We start from the raw sequence: 19,037 nt of genomic DNA, 5'->3' as shown, positions 1-19,037 counted from the left end.
TTTAATAAGCAACAAAAAAAAATCGATTTTTTGAATCTGTGAAACCCATGTAACCTCTTAATACCCAGTCGTTGATATTCTCGATCTGGCATTATTTTCTGAGGTCTTCGCTTTTTACTCTGTCCCATAGTGATTTCCCAGCTATTCTACGAACTATCTTCATTTCTGTTGCTTCCATGATTTAGCGTGTTTTAAATGTTTCGAGTCTTGTTTCTGCCGCGTATGTAAGTATAGGCCTTATAGAAGTTTTGTATATATGTGCTTTTACATCTATTCTTAGGTGTTTGTTTCGGAATATGGTATCTTCTGAATCTTCTGAAAACGTACTTATTATTCTGTGCCTTCTTCTATTACCATTAAATAATTTCATATTATTATTTATAATATGTAGTAAACGAAAAAAAAATCATGTGTGCAGATCACACGTGTTAGAAGTGAAACCTTCAAAAATCTAAATTTCGAGAGAATAAGACGAATGCACAATTTCAAGAGTAAGATAATTGTAGGGTTTATTTATTATAATATTATTACTATATATAATAAAGGTCACCGGTATGGTCTCTGGGTGTAATAGCTGATAAAAAGTGTACTTTTCACAATTCAAGCAATAAAAACGGAATGCTGAATGCGATAGTTATAAATAGTCACCAAAATGGTAGGATGTTTATCAAAGGAAATATAATTCGTCAGAAATTAGGTAAAAATAAATAATCCTTTTTTTGAAACTCAGGTATAAGATTTTTTTTGTTAAAATGTTTTTCTATTTCCCGTTTTCATCTACATTCATGCGTTATATAACAAACATTTTAGGATAAATGAAATAAAGACGTTACGAAAAACATATGGAAAATACTGCTGGACTGAACGAAGGTTCTGGTAAAATGCGATGAAAGATCTAATGAAGATATTCTCTAGAAATGTTTTTTCAACTCAGTAGCCTACCACACTTCGAGACCCTTATTATTTATAACATATCTCGTCCTTATTCTTGAACCACAAACTTATCTTTCTAAATACTCTCGTCTAAATAAAGATCTGAACAACGAAAAATTTAAAAAATGCATTGAATCGTATCGCTCTCTCAGCTTATCGAACTGTGTAAACTACGAGTTTCAAATTTCAGCCCCGTGGTAAGCTCCAACGATTCACGCTAGGCGTTCAACATCTTAAAAATGTTTTTATTTTATTGAAACATTAGTATAAGTTTCTTAAATACGCAAATATCACAATTTATAATATAATTTTCATATATGCATGGGTCAGTACATCTCCGTGGATATTTTTCATATAAAAATCAAATTTAATAGACATATTTTATCTTTAGGTATCAAATATATTTTATAAAGAAGCAAAATATAAAAATGTGACAGTAATTTACTTGCTTTTGAATGGAATTTATCAACTGCTCCTCATTTATTCCACAGTATTCTCTAATTCTTTTTCTCTGATGTATCTGGTAATCCTTTTTTTTTTTTTTAAATATTTTAAACAATACAATTATTATATATTCTATGTACTTAATAATTATTTAATATAATATTTGCGAAATAAAGAAATTAATACTAATTTTTCAATAAAATAGAAACATTTTTAAATAGAAAAGATATGACACGTTTTGTAAAAACAAAAAACTATAGGCATGAATATTATCGCATCGATAATAAAGATAATAAATGTAAATCGAATTTCAACAGACCTTCTCTGTTTTTTATAATGCTTTTCTCATGAAAAGGAACCGACCTTGGGGTGTAGGTAGCTGACAAAAACTAATATTTTTAAAATTCTATCCATCAAGATGGAATGCTGAATACGATAGCCATAGATAGATTCGAAAAATGTAGAATATTTGTCGACAGAAAGGTACGTCGTCCTAACCGAAGTAAATATAATATATATTTCTAATAAATAATAAATAAAATATATATTTCTTTTTGTGTTGCAACTAATAACTTTAGATGCTGTTAAAGAAGGGAACAATTGTGGTCGTATTTTTTTCGTTTCATCGGGTTTTGAATATCAACGATTTTAAAATCTATTTCTATTTTCGTTGTTTTATTTTATAATATTAAAAATTTGTTTAAAAATTTATTTTCTATATTTTTTTTCAATATTTGTAAAATAAGTTATATTATTTTATTCTTATTGGAAATATAAAGTAAATATGGTTTATTTATTTTTTTAACGTGTCTAGTTTCTTCTATTAAAAACTTTTCTATTTTATTGAAAAATTAGTATAAATTTCCTAAATACGCAAACATTATAATTAAAAAACAATTCTTTGGATATTTATGAGAAAAATATTCTATAATGTTGTCTAATTCTTTTTCTCTGATGTATCTGATAATCATTTCATTTTTTTGTAAAATATTGCAGACAATACAATTATTATATTCTATATATTTCATAATTGTTAATTATATTTGCTAAATAAATAATTTAATATTAGTTTTTCAATAAAATAGAAACATTTTTAAATAGAAAAAAAATGACACTTTTGGTAAAAAAAACAGACCACGCACCTTTTTTCTTTATTTCGACCGTCGGTTCGTTTCGACCTTATACTTTTGTCCCATACCTACGTGCTTATCTCTGTTTATTCTTCTACCCTTCTATCGCTCCTACCTACAAACATTTCGAGTATCGAAATAATATGTGTCCACGCTTTGTAGTATGCAGTCGCACACAAACACACACATATTTAACCAGGAGGGATAACTACGAAGCATAGCATAAAGAGGAGACCGAGAATAGGAAAAACTGTATAGCTATATTCCGTGTCACTCTCTCGCAGGCTAAATCCTATATGTTTTTCTCTTTTTCTCTCATTATTTAGTATAACAGCCGTTTCATTTCTTCGTTACATAGCTCCGTTTCCGTTTATTTACTTTTTAGATCACTCCCATTCTAAAGAAGTTTTCACTTCAATAATTATAATTTAAATTGTCATGTGGAAATTATAGTGATCGTAAATGTTTACCAGTTACTAACAATTCAAGAAACAACAGTTCAGAAATAATATCTTACAAAGATATGTATAAGTTAACTAAATAAAAGAAATTAAAGTTAATTTTAGACGGTTAGACTCAATGGAATACTGAAAAAGTTATGAATAAACCCTTTTTAGATGAAGTGTTACTGTTACGCCAAGTTCTCTCAAGTACAATTTAGTTAAAAATAAACGTCTAGATAATCTGTTACGCGTTCGAGCTTTTTAAACATTTTATTAGTTTCTAATAAACAACAACAATGATTTTCCTCTGTATGGCTGTTTAGTAGACGATTGTGATTTTCCAATTACAGAACATAATGCGACTCAGGTGCACACAATGCCGAATTGTGCTAATGCTTAATTGAAACGTGAATTAGTTTTCAAGCGCAACAGCAGAATGCGCTAAGTTCAGTGTTGAAAAAAAAATATTCATAGACTTAGCAACCTCATGAATGTATAAATAAAGTTGTATACAGTGATCCCATTCGTACGATAATTTGACCGTTTTTTTGTTTTTTTAGTCATCAAATTTTGCAGGTGCTAAATGACCTTGATCAAAACGTTGTTTTAAATCTTTTAGATCCACGAGAGCCATACTCAGTAATTTTAATATATATTTAAAGTTAACTGCAAATAAATATTTAATTTCTAGTCATTTTAAGTTAAAAAAGAACGAATAATAAATAAATTTGAAGTCTTACCTATTAATATTGATGAAATATCAGTTATATTTTTATTATTAAAGTCATAAAGATTATCGAGTTTATTAAAATGTAAGTTATTTAATTCAAATGGAATGTTTTCGTTCGTATCATTATTATTTTCACAGCTATCAACTTCGCCTGGTTCGACTGAAATTTAAAAAATAAAATAAGTAATAGCTGTATATTAGAATATATATGAAAATGAACGAACCAAATTTAACTTACCAATTTCTGGATGATGTTCGAGCACTGTATTTGCTGTAAATAGGTAGAAATATACATAAATTAACAACAAAACTGTAACTAATAACAACGAAAATTGGATTAATGTGAAAAGGTAAATACGTAAACTTTAACGAAAACAGTATTAACTATAGTATAAAAAAGCTATGAAAATTATTTATAAGATTACATATATTTAAAAATATGTCGATGTTGAAAAATTAGTGACATTGCTGTATTATATTAAAAAAAAATTACATGGTCAAGTTTTTTAATAATTACTTACATAAATTGGGTGTGTTACAGTTGCTGGATTTCGTTTCGTCACATATTTTCGGCATAGGTGTAGCTGCTGCAAATAACATGATAATTTGTTTTTTATACAATTGGTGTAATTTATTTTCTAGCGTTTCATTAGTGTTTCAAAAAAATGAAAAAGAAATTAAATATTTATGTACAATACTTTTAAAGACGTTATACATTTTGTCCTTTTTCCTTCTATAAGCAGTTTATAGAAAAACTGAGATATAACTAAGTACTAAGTATCTTGTAAGAGAATATTTTTATAAAGTGAACTTACGCTTAATAAATCCCCTTTTTTGTTTTTTTGGAGGTTCGTCTTCTGTGTCCTCATCAGTTGTGGGGTCAATAACTAGTGCTAATCTCTTCTTCTTATTATATTTTCGCTCAGCAGCAGTACATTTAGAAGATCGACAACCACGACCAAGACCTTCTTCGGAAGAAGTATAATCGGATTCAGCTGCGACTCTCCGAGCTTTTTCATAAGCGTCTATAAAGAAATCAATTTATAACGAGGAAAATATCAATTTAAACCATTTATCGATTCTACAACATACCATAGTAGCCCATAATTTTAACATTTTCTATTGTCCAGGTTGAGCTATTGGGTTCAAATTTTTCTTTAATATAGATATTAATTTTTTTTTGCGTCTTTGGAGGCCACCAACAATGCCATTCGTCCTCATCATCATCTATAGGTGGCATCAGCCAACTGCTTGGCACTTCCGAATATGTATTTTCATTTTTAAAATATACAACGGCAAAATTTTCATCTATAACACAAAACATAAAATTAGTTTTTGTAATAATCGAAATAATTCAATCAAATTAGGAATGTTCAATAATTATTGAACATAGTTAATAGTTAATATTCTATCGCTTAATATGAAACTAATACTAATAATAGTAAGAAATTAATAATACGAATAATTGTTATGTTAAAGTTAAAAATAATACTACAGAAAAATTAATTAAATTAATTACTTACCTCCACATGTGGAAGCCATGATGAAAAGTAAAATAACGCGGGAGATCATACATCTCCTAATATTCCTTAGATACAGTTGCTCTGTAAAACAAAGCTTCAAGTACCATGTGACATTTATAATAATTACCTATTGGCTGGAAATCACCGCGAAACTTGAAAAATCACCATTTTTATACACTTTTATTATTTGTGTGTTTGTATATATATATATATATATATATATATATATATATATATATATATATATATATATATATATATATATATATATATATAATATATACAGTCAACCCTCCTATAACGCGGTACTCTCAGAACGCGGTTTCCATATAACGCGGAGCTGAAAATGCGACAGCTCTCTTATATATATTATATATATATTATATTACAATACTGTAAGTAATATTCTTCATTTGTTCTAATATAATAATAATAAAGTAATTATTAACCCTAGATTTGCATCATGTCAAACACGAAAGAAACAAGGAAAGGGTTAAAAAGAAAGTTTATATCTCTTGAAGATAAAATTGAAATTCTAAATCGTTTAGAAGGCGGGGAAAAACTCGTCGGTTGCAAAATCAACCAAGTTGAATGAATCTACAATTCGAACCCTAATGAAAAATGCAGACAATATAAGGAAAACTGTGGCAGATGGCTGTCCGTTAGGTGCGAAACGTATTACTCGCACACGAAATTCTAATCTGGTTAAAATGGAACGGGCGTTAATGATCTGGTTGGAAGACTGTATAGCCAAAAAGATTCCTATCAGTGGAAATCTTATCAAGCAGAAAGCACTTAAAATCTATGAACATTTAAGGAATATTGGGCATTCTTCTGCAGAGCTAGAAAATCATTCGTTTGTCGCGAGTAAAGGGTGGTTTGAAAAACCAAAAAAAAGGTACTCATTACACAATATTAAGTTTCAAGGAGAACAGGCCTCAGCGGATGCTGAGGCTGCCGAGAATTATAAACTGGAATTAGCTAGAATTATCAATGAAGGAGGCTATTCACCTCATCAGATTTTTAACGCCGATGAGACGGCATTATATTGGAAAAAAACTACCATCTAGGACCTTCATTTATCTGACAGCGAGGATGAGTGTTGAAAGATTAAATTTTACAAAAGTCTTACTTGTTTTTGTTGGAAAACAGTTTTTTAGTTTAGTTTTGGTATCATTTCTTTATATAAACTCTTCAATTCAATAAAAATAATTTATAATTTATCTTGTCCTTATTGGTCTCCATATAACGCGGTACGAATGATGTGATTTGTACTAATTCTGCGTTTCTTATAGCGCGGTTTCCATACAACGCGGTAGACGGTTTCCATAGAACGCGCTACGAATTAGCCTGGTTTGTACGGTTAAATCCGAGTTTCTTATAGCGCGGTTTCCATATAACGCGGTACGCACTCACCGCGTTATAGGAGGGTTGACTGTATATACAAACATTTGTTGCCACGCGAGGTGATCACGCTTTTCGAGTGATGTGGTAAGACGTTTCGCTCTTTTGTTCGCGATCGTCAATTCGTAACACGCTTTATACAGACATATACAGTTGCATGCAAAATTATCGGGCCAAATATAATTTTTTGATTATGTAACATATACAGGTTGCAAAATGCAAATACAAATATATCATCGTAAAGTATTTCTATTTTGTTATAAAACCATGTAATTAGAAAATTATATATAACTATTTACAATGATAAATTTGAGTTTTCATTCTGCATTTTTTAAACCATACTAAATGATAAAATTATGTTTGGCCGGATAATTTTGCATGCAACTGTATGTGTCTTAGCAACGCGATCGCATCGATCGGCATAACTCGCAGATAAATGACGAATGCGAGCTATCACGCTTCATAGCACACTCCGACAAAGATTTTCAAAAACCCCTGGCACTAAAACGGTTAAAAAAGTGTAACGTAATAACCTAATATCAAGTACGTAATTAATTTAAATTTTTCCTGTGATTAAGTCGTAGGTATCATGTACTCATCATTTACAACTACATATAGATATTTATTAATATTCAATATTTGGTAACGAAGTCATTTATAAAACCGCAGAAACTTCATTTATTTATTAAATATTGAAACTATACTAATTTTGTGGGATTCGTGAAAAAAATTGGACCGCTGGACTGATTGGACCGGGATTCAAACCACAGATCTTTCGCTTTCTGGGTGACTGCTCTCTAACCAATTCAGCTATCCAGGGCCCACCAACCAATCTCTGTCACGAATGCCCGATAAGTTTGGCATGGAGGCGCTCGTCCCACAATTTTATTTTAATGAAATTCCAATTTTTTAAATTTATTTTAGATTGCTTATCCTCCGTAATTTTTAGGTACCGATATGGGAAAAGAAGTTCGATATCTTTCAAGACGAAGGAAATACCAACTAGCGAGAGAAATGTTAAAAAAAGTGATTAACTCTCATGATGATTATATAACAGAAAATCAAAAGGGGAGGGAACTATTCAAAGCAGCAAATAACAATAATAATAATAATAATAATAGTAATAATAATAATAATAATAATTATTATTATTATTATTATGACCCGACTCTCCAAGAAAAAAACGTTAATTTCCAAGAAGATTTCTGTGGTAATCAATCAAATGAAAGAGATCTGTATCAAATTTTTTCATTAGATGATTTTAATTATGTTGACGGGACTGAAGAAATTTATTTACGTGAATCCGAAAATGAAATTGATAAAATTGATGACGTTAATACTTCAAATGATTTAAAAGCAGACTTGCGTATTTGGTTTACTCAAAATAATATTTCACAGCGGGCTGCAAATAGTTTAATTAAAATTTTAAGGAAACATGAGCACAATGAAGAACTGAAAAAGGATGTACGAAGCTTAATGAAAACACCTCGACATGCTACTGGAGAAATTATTCATGTCAATGGGGGTGCATATATCTATTTTGGGATCACTTCTGGATTAAAGCGCTCGATTGAAAAATATTTTCTTGAAATTCCTAATACTATTTCTATTCAAATAAATTGTGACGGGAAATCATTTTCCAAATCATCGAAAAGTCAATTTTGGCCAATACTAGTGGCTATTAAAGCTAATTTCTATACGGAGCCGTTTATAGTCGGTCTTTATCACGGATTTTCTAAGCCTGAAGATGCTAATTTTTATATCTCTCCGTTCGTCGAAGATATAAAAGAGATTTTTAAAAATGGTATTATATTAATGAAAAAAAAATTAATATTGTCATTAGTTCTTTTATATGCGATGCTCCTGCAAGAGCTTTCTTAACACTCACAAAGTATCATAGTGGATACTTCAGCTGCTCCAAATGTTGTAGGAGGGAGAGTGTGACGATTGTGTTTACTTTCCTGAGTTTGATAGCCCTTTACGAACAAACGAATCATTTAAAAATATGAGTCAAGAACATCATCGAAGAAAATCTATTCTGCCTAACCTAAATATTGGCATGGTAACACAATTCCCTTTAGATTACATGCATTTAGTTTGTTTAGGTGTACTAAAACGTTTAGTACAATTTTGGTTTCGAAGTCCATGCAATGTTAACTTATCTCAAGACCAATTAAAATTAATCAAAAAATCATTTACGGATTTGAAAGGCTTTATTCCATCCGAATTTTCGCGAGAACCAAGATTTTTCGATATGATTGATAAGTGGAAAGCTACGAAGTGTCGACAATTTTTTCTATATACTGGTCCTGTCATATTAAAAAATTGTATGCCTAGTCGACAGTATAACCACTTTATTGCTTTGAGTGTAGCAATCCGCATTTTATGTGATCCCATTCGATGTTTCAGTCTTAACAATTATGCGACTGAATTATTACGATGGTTCGTAGATAAATGTGAAAAATTATATGGGAAAAAAAACTTATCATATAATGTGCATAATTTAATTCATCTTCCTGAAGAAGTTAAGAATCATGGACACTTAGATAACTTCAGTGCGTTCAAATTTGAAAACTATTTATGAAAAATTAAATATAAACTTAGTGACGCACCAAAACCTCTTGACCAAATTTGTAACCGAATTCATGAGGAAAACAGTTTACCTGTTCTAAAAAAAAAAAAATTCAAAAACTTACCCGATCGTACACTTTGAAAGAAATTCTTCAAAAATCAGATCTCTGCAGTTTGATGGATTTACTTTGAACAACAACAAAAATGGCTTCTGTTGTTTATTAAAAAATGATACCGTCATTTTAATTGAAAATTTCAAAATGATTGATAATGTTGTTCGTATAGTAGGAAAACATTATACAAAATTAAATTCGTTCTATAGAGATCCATGCGATTCAAAAAGGTTAAATATTTATATGATAGATATTAAGACGAGTCAATCTATTTCTATTGAGCCTTCATTTGTAAAATGTAAATGTGTATATTTGTTATTACCATCCTGCAATGATTATGCAGTTGTTACACCTTTATTTCAACATAACAATTAATAATTTGTAATAAATCTGTTTTTCCATTTACCATCACCGTTTTTTTATAATTAAATATATATATATATATATATATATATATATATATATATATATATATTTATATACACAGGATGGAGGAAGAGGTGGAGAGGAAGGAGCTGGTGCCGCAGAACCAGACAGGATTTAGGAGAGGCCTTGGAACGATAGATAATATATTTGTTTTGAATTATCTGGTGGGAAGACAAGGGAGGAGAGAGAGGGGGAAGCTGGTGGCGGCGTTCCTAGACTTTAAGGCGGCTTTTGACTCGGTGGATCGGGAGGTGCTGCTGCGTGGGATGGAGAAGAGAGGGATAAGAGAAGGACTCAGAGAAAGGGTGAAGGAAGTGCTGAATGAAACGGCGAGTAGGGTGAAGGCAGGGAGGGAGGAGGGTGATAGATTCTGGACGGCAAGAGGGGTCAGGCAGGGATGCCCAATGAGCCCGATGCTCTTTAACCTTCTGATTGCAGACTTAGAGGAGGAGCTGTTGAAAGGAAGATGGGGTGGGGTTAAGGTGAGAGGGAGGAGGATTTGCTCACTGGCAAAGGGAGGAAGAGATGGAGAGCATGCTGAGGAGAATGGAGGGATAAAGTGATAAGAAGAAATTGGAGGTCAGGGTTGAGAAAACAAAGATTGTGAGATTTAGGAGAGGTGGGGGAAGAAATAGAAAGATTGACTGGAATTGGAAGGGGAAGAGAATAGAGGAGGTGAAGGAATTCAGATATCTGGGCTATGTGTTCAGGAAGAATGGAGGTCAAGAAGCACACGTGAAGGAGAGGGTGAAGAAGGCAGGGGTTGCAATGAGGCAGATTTGGGGATTGGGAAAGAGGATGTTCGGTAAGGATTGGGTGAGGAGGTTGTGGCTTTTTGACACGCTAGTGTGGACGGTGTTGAGTTATGGAGCGGAGATATGGGGGTGGGAGGAGAGGAAGGAGATCGAGGGGGTGCAGGAAAGATTTTTGAGGTGAACTATGGGAGTAGACTGGAGGACACCAGGGTATATGGTAAGAGAAGAAGGGAAAAGAGACAAATTGGAAATAAAGGCGGCGAAGAGAGCGTGGAAGTACGAGGAGAAATTAAGGAGAGGAGAGGGAAGTGAGCTGGCGAGAGAGTGTTGGAAGGAGGCGCAGGAGAGAGAAAGGGAGGAGGAAGTACAGAAGTCAAAGTGGAAAGTAGAGAGGATAAAGTTTAAAGAGAGGATAGCGCAGGGCGGGGTGGAGGTGGTGGAAAAGTGGGAAGAGATTGAGAAGGAGGAAAGAAGGCGACAGGAAGTTGAGAGATGGGAGAAGATACTGGAGTCCAAATACAACGTGTGGTACAAGACGGTGGTAGCGGAGGGTTTGCCAGGATATTGGGTAGGAAAGTGGAGTGAAGAGAGAAAAAGAAGAGTGGCGAGATTTAGATTGGGGAATGAGATGAGGGAAGGGAGATACTGGGAAGAGGAGGAGAAGAAAAAAAATGTAGGGTGTGTGATTGGGAGAGAGAGACATGGGAGCATGTGTTGGAGGGCTGCAGTAGAGCTGTTGGGGAGGAGGACGGGAGAGGAGTGGAAGAGAGGATCAAGGAAATTTTGGATGAGAGTGGAATGGGGGAGGAGTGGATGAAGAGGATTGGGAGTATGAGAGAGAAGAAGGAGAGACAAGGAGGGGAATAAGGGAGGAAGAAGTGAAGGTTTGGAGCGGGTGAAGGGGGAAGGGAGGAAGGGGAAATGAGGGAGAGGGTAGTGTTAAGATAGGTTAAGGAGATAATTGTTAAAGGAGTGTAACCCTTTGGGGACGCAGTAAATATATTATCTATCTATCTATCTATCTATATTTATATACACCTATATATATATAGGTGTGTGTGTGATATTTCATTCTTAAAAAAAAAATTGACTGTTACCCACTTAAAAAAAAATAAACGATCAACATATCAATATATTATAATAATCATTACAAACAACTTACATAAATATATATATGATAATCTATTATCTTTGATATAAAGTAAAATTTATTACATTCCTTAAAAAAAATTTATTTTAATAAAATAGTTCATGTAATATGTAAACACGATGATAAAAAAAAAAACAAGATTGAAAAATTTTTACTTTTGTTAAATGTTACATTTATTATATCTTTATCTTTATATCTATAAAATTCCCCCGTCACAGTGTTTGTTATTCATATTCTCCGAAACGACTTGACCGATTTATATGAAATTTTTTGTGTATATTCGGTAGGTATGAGAATAGTTTTTCTTATATCTCTTATACCCCTGAATGATAAGGGTGACCCACCATAATTATTTTTCCTTTAAAAGGATATTAAGAAAAAAGAGAAAAAGAAGACAAATGTTATGTGAAGACAAATATTATATTCAGATCTATCTGTATATTTATTATCTTCATTATCGAGGCGACAATATTTATAAAACATTTTCAATGTTCATAATTAAGATTAAGTGCTCAATTTTCTATTTTTACATGTTCAATTTTCTTTATTAATTTAAGTATATTTATCCAATCATAATTAATCCCCCAAAAGTCTTTATAGTTTATATATTTGATTCAATGTTCAATTTTCAATTTTTACATGTATAATTTTCTTTATTAATTTAAGCATTTTTATCCAATCACCCAAAAGTCTTAATAGTTGATATATCTGCTCAGATATAGTAATAAAAAAACAAATATATTATTAGTATGCTACCAAAACGCAAAAGGTCCAATTTGGGCTGTCTAACGACTTATGCTAAAACCATGCGAAATAGAAGAGCCCGTAGAACATACGAACAAATTCAGCGAGACAATTTAGTTCAGCGCGTGAGAACGGCGCAATTGCGGGAAACACAGTCGCAAGAAGCACGTGGTGAGCGATGTCAGCAAAGACGATTAGAACAAAGACAAGCACGCCGGTTCACAATTAACAAAATCAGATCAAATGACCTACAACGCCAACAAATACATCGAGAATTTATATCCTATTCATTCCTTCGTCTAGCATTCCATTATAAGCCCGATATTGAATATTACTCTCATTTAAAAGTAAGTATTGGTGCTATGGACAGAGAATGTCCGCATTGTAATGCGTTGAAGTTTAAAAATTCCATTCCATCCGGAATGTGTTGCGCGTCAGGAAAAGTGCAACTACCGGCTATTGAAACACCACCAGAACCATTGAACGGTTTACCTATCGGTACGCATCCAGATTCTAACCTTTTCCTAAAGTCAATTCGAACATTCAATTCATGTTTTCAAATGACATCGTTTGGAGCTACTGAAATAGTTCAAAATTATGGTCAGAATTATTAACTATTTAATTCAACATTTAAAATCAAAGGCCAAGTTTATCACAAAATAGGCTCATTGCTACCAATGCCAAACAAACCACATAAATTTTTGCAAATATACTTTACGGGCGGTGAGGACTCCAAAAGCGCAGTCGATAATCGCGTTGATGCACGTTGCGGCTACAATAATCTCAATTCACCTTAGGCCAAACGCATCGTTGGCGAGCTAGACGCTCTTTTGAATGAGCACAATAAGTTGTTGAAAATATTCAAATCAGACATGCACAAATTAGAGACTGACAATCACGCTATTATCATCAATCCTGATAAAAGACCAGCTGGAGAGCACATTGGTAGATTCAATGCACCTATTTTTGACGACGTTGCTGGAATCATGGTTGGCGACCATACAGCTTTGCGAGAAATCGTGATTTGAAGAAGAAATATTAATCTTCAGTTCATCGCTGATACACACCGTTCATACGACTCTCTTCAATATAAGCTGATGTTCTATAAGGGACAAGACGGATATTGCATAAATATTAAACAACGACATCCCGTAACAAGTACTTTATTCATTATAAGCATCATTATTTAATTTAACTTGATATTTATGAATATATTATTACAGGAGCTGAAACAAACAAGAACGTTAGCTCGAAGGATTGCTATGCGTATCGGTTGATGATTAGACGCGGTCAGGACAAAATCATTCAACGATTTCGTGAACTTTGGCAACAATTCATAGTAGACATGTACGCGAAGATAGAGAGCGAACGACTACGATACTTACGATTTAATCAACAGAAACTGCGAGCGGAAGAATACAATCACTTGCGTAGGGCTATTGTAAACAACGCCGACACCGCAGAAATTGGTAATTCAGTCATTCTACCATCATCGTACATAGGCAGTCCACGTTACATGCAAGAATATATAAAGGAAGCTATGACTTTCGTGCAAAAATACGAACGGAAAAACATCGTACACTACATAAAACTTACAGATTGATTATGTTCCTTTTTGTGTTATTATGATTAGTGATTATGATATTATTGCGATATGTAAATATAAAATAGATTAATTGATGTTATTAAGTACAATGAATTAAAGAAATGGATGTTTGGTGTTTTGAAATTATGCTAGGTGCCAAGTTGGAAAAAAACGCATGTAATAAAACAAATTTCATTAAGATAAGATAAGCAGTTTCAGAATTATTAGTAGACAAATATAATGTGACACTTACTTTTTATATATAGACTTTTATTAATTAATTAATATATACAATAAAAAATTATATATTGAATTTTATTAATTAATAAATTATATTTGTTTTATCAGTTTTACGTTCTTTCATTTAACGATTTTTAAATTGATCTGATTTTAAAAAAGTTTTCACCTCAAAAAAACCACAGCAACGCGTGGCCGGGGCACCCTAGTAATTTATAAAAGTTAAAAAGAGTTTATAAATTTAAGTTTATTAACGTCCAGAGATATAATAAAAAATATAAAATAAATTACTTATTATAAATGAATTCCTCGTAGTTTAAAACTAAAACTTATCATAATAAAAAAAGTAATAAAATTAAAAAAAATCATGTGTGTAGATCACACGTGTTAGAAGTGAAACCTTCAAAAATCTAAGTTTCAAGAGAATGAGACGAATGCACAGTTTCAAGAGTAAGATAAATGTAGGATTTATTTATTATAATATTATTACCATATATAATAAAGATCACCGGTATGGTCTCTGGGTGTAATAGCTGATAAAAAGTACACTTTTCCTAATTCACAATGTTCAAATTATTGCTAAATGGCAAATAGTGACTAGTTTTTTCAAGCATGCATAAGTATAATTCGTTTGCGATTAGTATTTATGATACAATAACTGTAATTGTTATTTACGCATATATATATATATTTTTTTTTTTTTAATTCCAATTTTAGAGAAGAAGAAAAGGTAAAAAAAAATTGATACTATAATTATGGAAACTCATGACAGATGATTGCATAAATCAGTGGTTCCCAAAGTGAGCGATATCGCCCCTTGGTGGGCAATGAAGCGGTCCTGGGGGCCAATGACTAGATAAAAATTGGCGGGTATATGAGTGCAATAGCAAATTACGCGTGTGCAATTAAAAAATAGTCATAAGTGTAATAAAATTTTTTCTCATTTCTCAGTTACTAAAAAAAAAATCACAAAATTAAGAAATTAAGAAATTAATTTTTAGGAGTCGATAAGCAATATTTTTTTAAGAAAGGTGGCGATAGGACAAAAAAGTTTGGGAACCACTGACATAAATAAATAACCACCGGTCAATGCAATCTCACGTTATTTAATAGTAATATATTTTAAAACAATTACTTAAACTGGAATAACAAATTAATCATTCGATGCTAAAAATCTCATATTATTAAATTGGAAAAGTTACATCGTTGTGTAACAAAGGTTAAATTTGAAATAGATAATTGACACTTGGAAAATATTAATTATTTTTATTTATTTTGAACTATACGAGCCTCTGGGAGCATAAAGATTTCAAAATATCCAAAAAATAAAGACTACCCTAATATAAATGCATTAATTTCTCTTTAATTTTTGTTTTAAAATCGATATCAGACAATCACGATATAAGAGGATTTACGTAAATATGTAAAAAGAAAAAAGGATAGGAAAATATACACATGTTACGTATTGTATACATATGTACTTGTACATATATATCTATATACTGGATTAAATAAAAGTGGTTTATACAGAAAAAGAGAAAAAGGTATATAGTTAAATGATAAATATAATAATAACAATTAGATAAAAGAGAGATGAAAGTTCTTACATATTCGAGTACATGAGACCAATATATGTATATATAGCATTAAGAATACTTAAAGTATATAAACTTAAAACTTAAATGAATACTCTCGATACTGGCAGTAATAGTTGGCATGGTGTTATCTGATTAACAGAAAAAAAGAAACAAAAAAAAATCATAAAATATATTATAAAAGATAAAATTCGTTAATATAACATACAAAAATGATATATTTTGTTTGATAATGTTTTTAGCCTTGGTCAATATGATGAAATATATATATATGTATATTATTACAGTAGAAATAAACATATACATATTTTTATTCGCATATTACACGTTTGTATATGTTGTTTGTATATACGCGTATATATTTATATCAGTGATCCCATTCGTACGATAATTATCGTACGCGTCACATAATTTGAAGCCTTGTACGATCCAAAATTCAGCCTGTACGATAATTTTCGATTTTACGATAATTATCATGTTCAATTTGGAAATTCGAAAACTTGATGACCTTTTTTTTCTTCTTTTTCTTTTTTACTCATCAAATTTCGAGAACAACCACTGCACAATCTGACCTGTCTTCCGTAACGACGTAAGTCGCACCTACGACACCTTCTTTGGACTTAAAGACTAAAAAAAAAAAAAAAGGTCATTATCAACTTTTTCAAAGTTGGAAATTTTACTTTATCGTGCGACGAACTAAAGTCTGATCTATACATCTATATTTAATTAATCATCTATCGCAGTTAACTATGGCAGTCTATCGAAACAATCGTAAAAATCTTATTTACGCTTAACGATTTGTACTCCACGATTGTTTTGGTACCCGGTGCTAAAAAGTGTTAGACTTTTTTTTGTTAAATTCTACTGTTATATTCTTTTTCTCATTTGCATTTTTTGTTTTTTTGATTAACTAACAATAAGATCGAATAAGTCAAAAAAGAAAAAGAGAAGAAATAAGAATAAGTTCACATTTTTTCGTTCGAACGCGCATTGAACAGGCGTCAGCTGCGCGCTTCGAGATACATGAAGCGCTATAAACTTGTACATTTGTAGTGTGACGTGTGATTTTGCTTTTGTTTGAGACAACAAGCAAATACTTCGATGTTCATTTCCGAACTGATACATGTATATTCGCTTTACTATCGCACGTCGAACGCCGTGCTAAGCGCGCTGTGTGTACCGCGACCAACGCGCGCTCAACGCAACGCTGACCATTCAATATGAACTTACCCTAAAAGAGAGAAAAAAATAGAAAATGAGAAAAAAAAAACAATAATAATAAAGAACTACGCCAGGCTAAGTTTTGTTTTGTTTCTTTTTTTTTTTTATCAAAACACGAATTCATCTAATTATTATTATAAACTTTTTAGCCTTCGTAGTTTTCGAAATACTATTACCATTACTATTATTACTATTATTATTATTATTATTATTATTATTATTATTATTATTATTACTGTTATTTTTTTTTAATATTAATTATTATTTATTATTATTATTATTATTTTTTTTTTTTTATTATTATTAATAATATTAATATTATTACATACTGTTCGGTTGTGTTTCGAGAATTGTTAATTTGTTAATGCTGCGAAACTTAACATATTAACGTATTTATTATATGTCAATAATAAAAATTAAAAGAAAAAATACTATGGCGTTAAAAAATGTACATTTTTAAACAATTATATGACTAACGACAATATATTGAACACGTCGTTCTCTACTATTATGTAATTTATTTCAAATATGTTTTTTTTTGTTTTAGAAACTTTTTCTTGCATAAGTTAATTCGTTTATATTATAATTTACGTATGTTTGTGTGCGTTCATTTGTACATACGTCGTGGAAGATATATAAGTATGGCAGTGTGTCAAAATAATTAAGTCAGTTTATGTAGTGCGTTGGCACCTTAAATTATTAAATGATTTCTTTTTCTTTTTTTAAATCAATTACCGCTTTTTTCTATACATATTTTATACTTTTCGTTAGATTTGTGTTTAAAAAAATCTAACGGGGAAAAAACAAAGTAATTAGTTTAAATTGCCTTAGAGTAAAGTAACTAGTTTTCATAATTATTTAAAAACTTTTGGCCTGCCTTGTATCTTTTCTTTGCGCATGAGACAAAGAGAGAGAGAGAGCATACGAACAATATTTATTTTGTTTCGTAAGGAACGATTCAGAATAAGTGAGGCAGTGATGATTTTGATTAAATCCCTCGATCTATGTATACTGATGAACATGATTGATAAGGACCGCATTTAAAACTTAACTGATGTATTAGGTGCCAATCGAGGAATTTTACTTATTTTTTGGAGCTCGTATTTTTTTATATTTATTTCTAAAAAATAAACGATATATAATATATTGATTAATGTAAAATTCAAACCGACAAAAAGAAATTTCTTTCAGTTATTATTATTATTATTTTTCTTTTTAAATTTAAATTTTAACCAATTTACTTTTATCAATTTTTAAAACATGCAAGAATATCCGCAGGTATATGCAGTATGTTTGTTGGAACAAAAGTAGAAAAAAAATTATGTCTACTATTTTATTTAATAATATTTTTACTTTATTCTTTTATATTCGAGTTTATTTAATTTTTTGTTAATTTTTCATATTGGAAATATATACGTATACCTGTGGGTTGTATTTTATTAAAATGAGGTTTCATTTCGATTGTAGCAGCACCTAAGGGCTTCAAAAGGTATAAATGCGACCTTATATATAATTCTAATGATTCCTATATTAACGACAATGTATACTTATACAGTATGTAACGTCGTTATTCATTTTTGTTCTCTCACGTTCTTTGGCAAAACAATAGATATAACTCTAAAAAAATGATTCGTTCTATCCTTCTTCTTCTTTTTTTTGTTATATATATATGTATTTTTTTTTCGCGATGTATAAAAAAAAGTCTCATCGTTATTGTTCTTCTTTCACCAATTTTTTTTCTCGCTGAATTTTCCTTAAAGCGTATTTGCAAAGAAAAAAAATTAAATATGGCGATAAGAAGTAATTTTAGGCAATTATTTTAGGCAACTCTTGGTGGTGTCCAATGACATGCCCTAATTAATTTTCCTTTTAGAGACATTTCTCTGTATGTGGAAGACTTTTTCAAATTCCTCCAGTTTTTTTCTGGAAACTGTAAAAACATATGTAAAATTCATATGTTAATTATTTATATTAATAACAAACATATATATATACTGAATTTAACCCTTTGCACTCCGCTGTCCCCTCTCAGG

General features: G+C 30.9%; 3 protein-coding genes across 5 annotated transcripts in view; 1 reads left to right on the top strand and 2 right to left on the bottom strand.

The window, feature by feature from the left end:
* Window positions 1-3,338: 3,338 nt before the first annotated feature.
* Window positions 3,339-5,237, bottom strand: LOC107066520 (uncharacterized). The gene is made up of 7 exons (XM_089177614.1): window positions 5,204-5,237; window positions 4,773-4,988; window positions 4,496-4,705; window positions 4,202-4,267; window positions 3,919-3,951; window positions 3,691-3,840; window positions 3,339-3,616 (listed from the first exon to the last, which is right to left on the bottom strand). Exons 1-7 carry the CDS (start codon window positions 5,220-5,222, stop codon window positions 3,507-3,509), a joined length of 804 nt encoding a protein of 267 aa, XP_089033740.1. The 5' UTR covers window positions 5,223-5,237; the 3' UTR covers window positions 3,339-3,506.
* Window positions 5,238-12,407: 7,170 nt separating this feature from the next.
* LOC149030848 (uncharacterized) lies at window positions 12,408-15,973 on the top strand. Of its 2 annotated transcripts, none has more exons than XM_089177818.1 (2): window positions 12,408-13,524; window positions 13,590-15,973. In XM_089177818.1, the coding sequence occupies exons 1-2, from the start codon at window positions 13,464-13,466 to the stop codon at window positions 13,967-13,969; spliced, it is 441 nt and encodes a 146-aa protein (XP_089033944.1). In that variant the 5' UTR covers window positions 12,408-13,463; the 3' UTR covers window positions 13,970-15,973. Both variants share the same exon structure in this region; 1 of them encodes a protein (XP_089033944.1).
* LOC107066628 (ADAM metallopeptidase with thrombospondin type 1 motif A) overlaps window positions 15,443-19,037 on the bottom strand; it is a 101,007-nt gene continuing 97,412 nt past the window's right edge. For both annotated transcript variants that reach the window (XM_015321437.2, XM_089177817.1), the window contains one exon: window positions 15,443-18,934. The gene's annotated coding sequence lies outside the window, so the exon portion shown is untranslated. The remainder of the gene's footprint in view (window positions 18,935-19,037) is intronic.

Source organism: Polistes dominula, unplaced genomic scaffold, assembly GCF_049000335.1.
Source record: "Polistes dominula isolate Pdom_NZ unplaced genomic scaffold, Pdom_raw_medaka contig_24, whole genome shotgun sequence".
Classification (NCBI taxonomy): Eukaryota; Metazoa; Arthropoda; class Insecta; order Hymenoptera; family Vespidae; genus Polistes; species Polistes dominula.
Note: the sequence above shows the minus strand (reverse complement) of the source record. Positions and strands in the feature narration are given on the sequence as shown.

Excerpts from the sequence above, each read along its gene's own strand:
- LOC107066520 (XM_089177614.1), bottom strand. Across the intron at positions 4,268-4,495 it reads AAAAAGGGGATTTATTAAGC|CAGCTACACCTATGCCGAAA; the intron begins GTAAGTTCACTT and ends TGTTATTTGCAG. Across the intron at positions 3,617-3,690 it reads TATTTCATCAATATTAATAG|TTAACTTTAAATATATATTA; the intron begins GTAAGACTTCAA and ends ATTTATTTGCAG.
- LOC149030848 (XM_089177818.1), top strand. The coding sequence starts at position 13,464 with ATGTTCTATAAGGGACAAGACGGATATTGCATAAATATTAAACAACGA. Across the intron at positions 13,525-13,589 it reads ACAACGACATCCCGTAACAA|GAGCTGAAACAAACAAGAAC; the intron begins GTACTTTATTCA and ends ATATTATTACAG.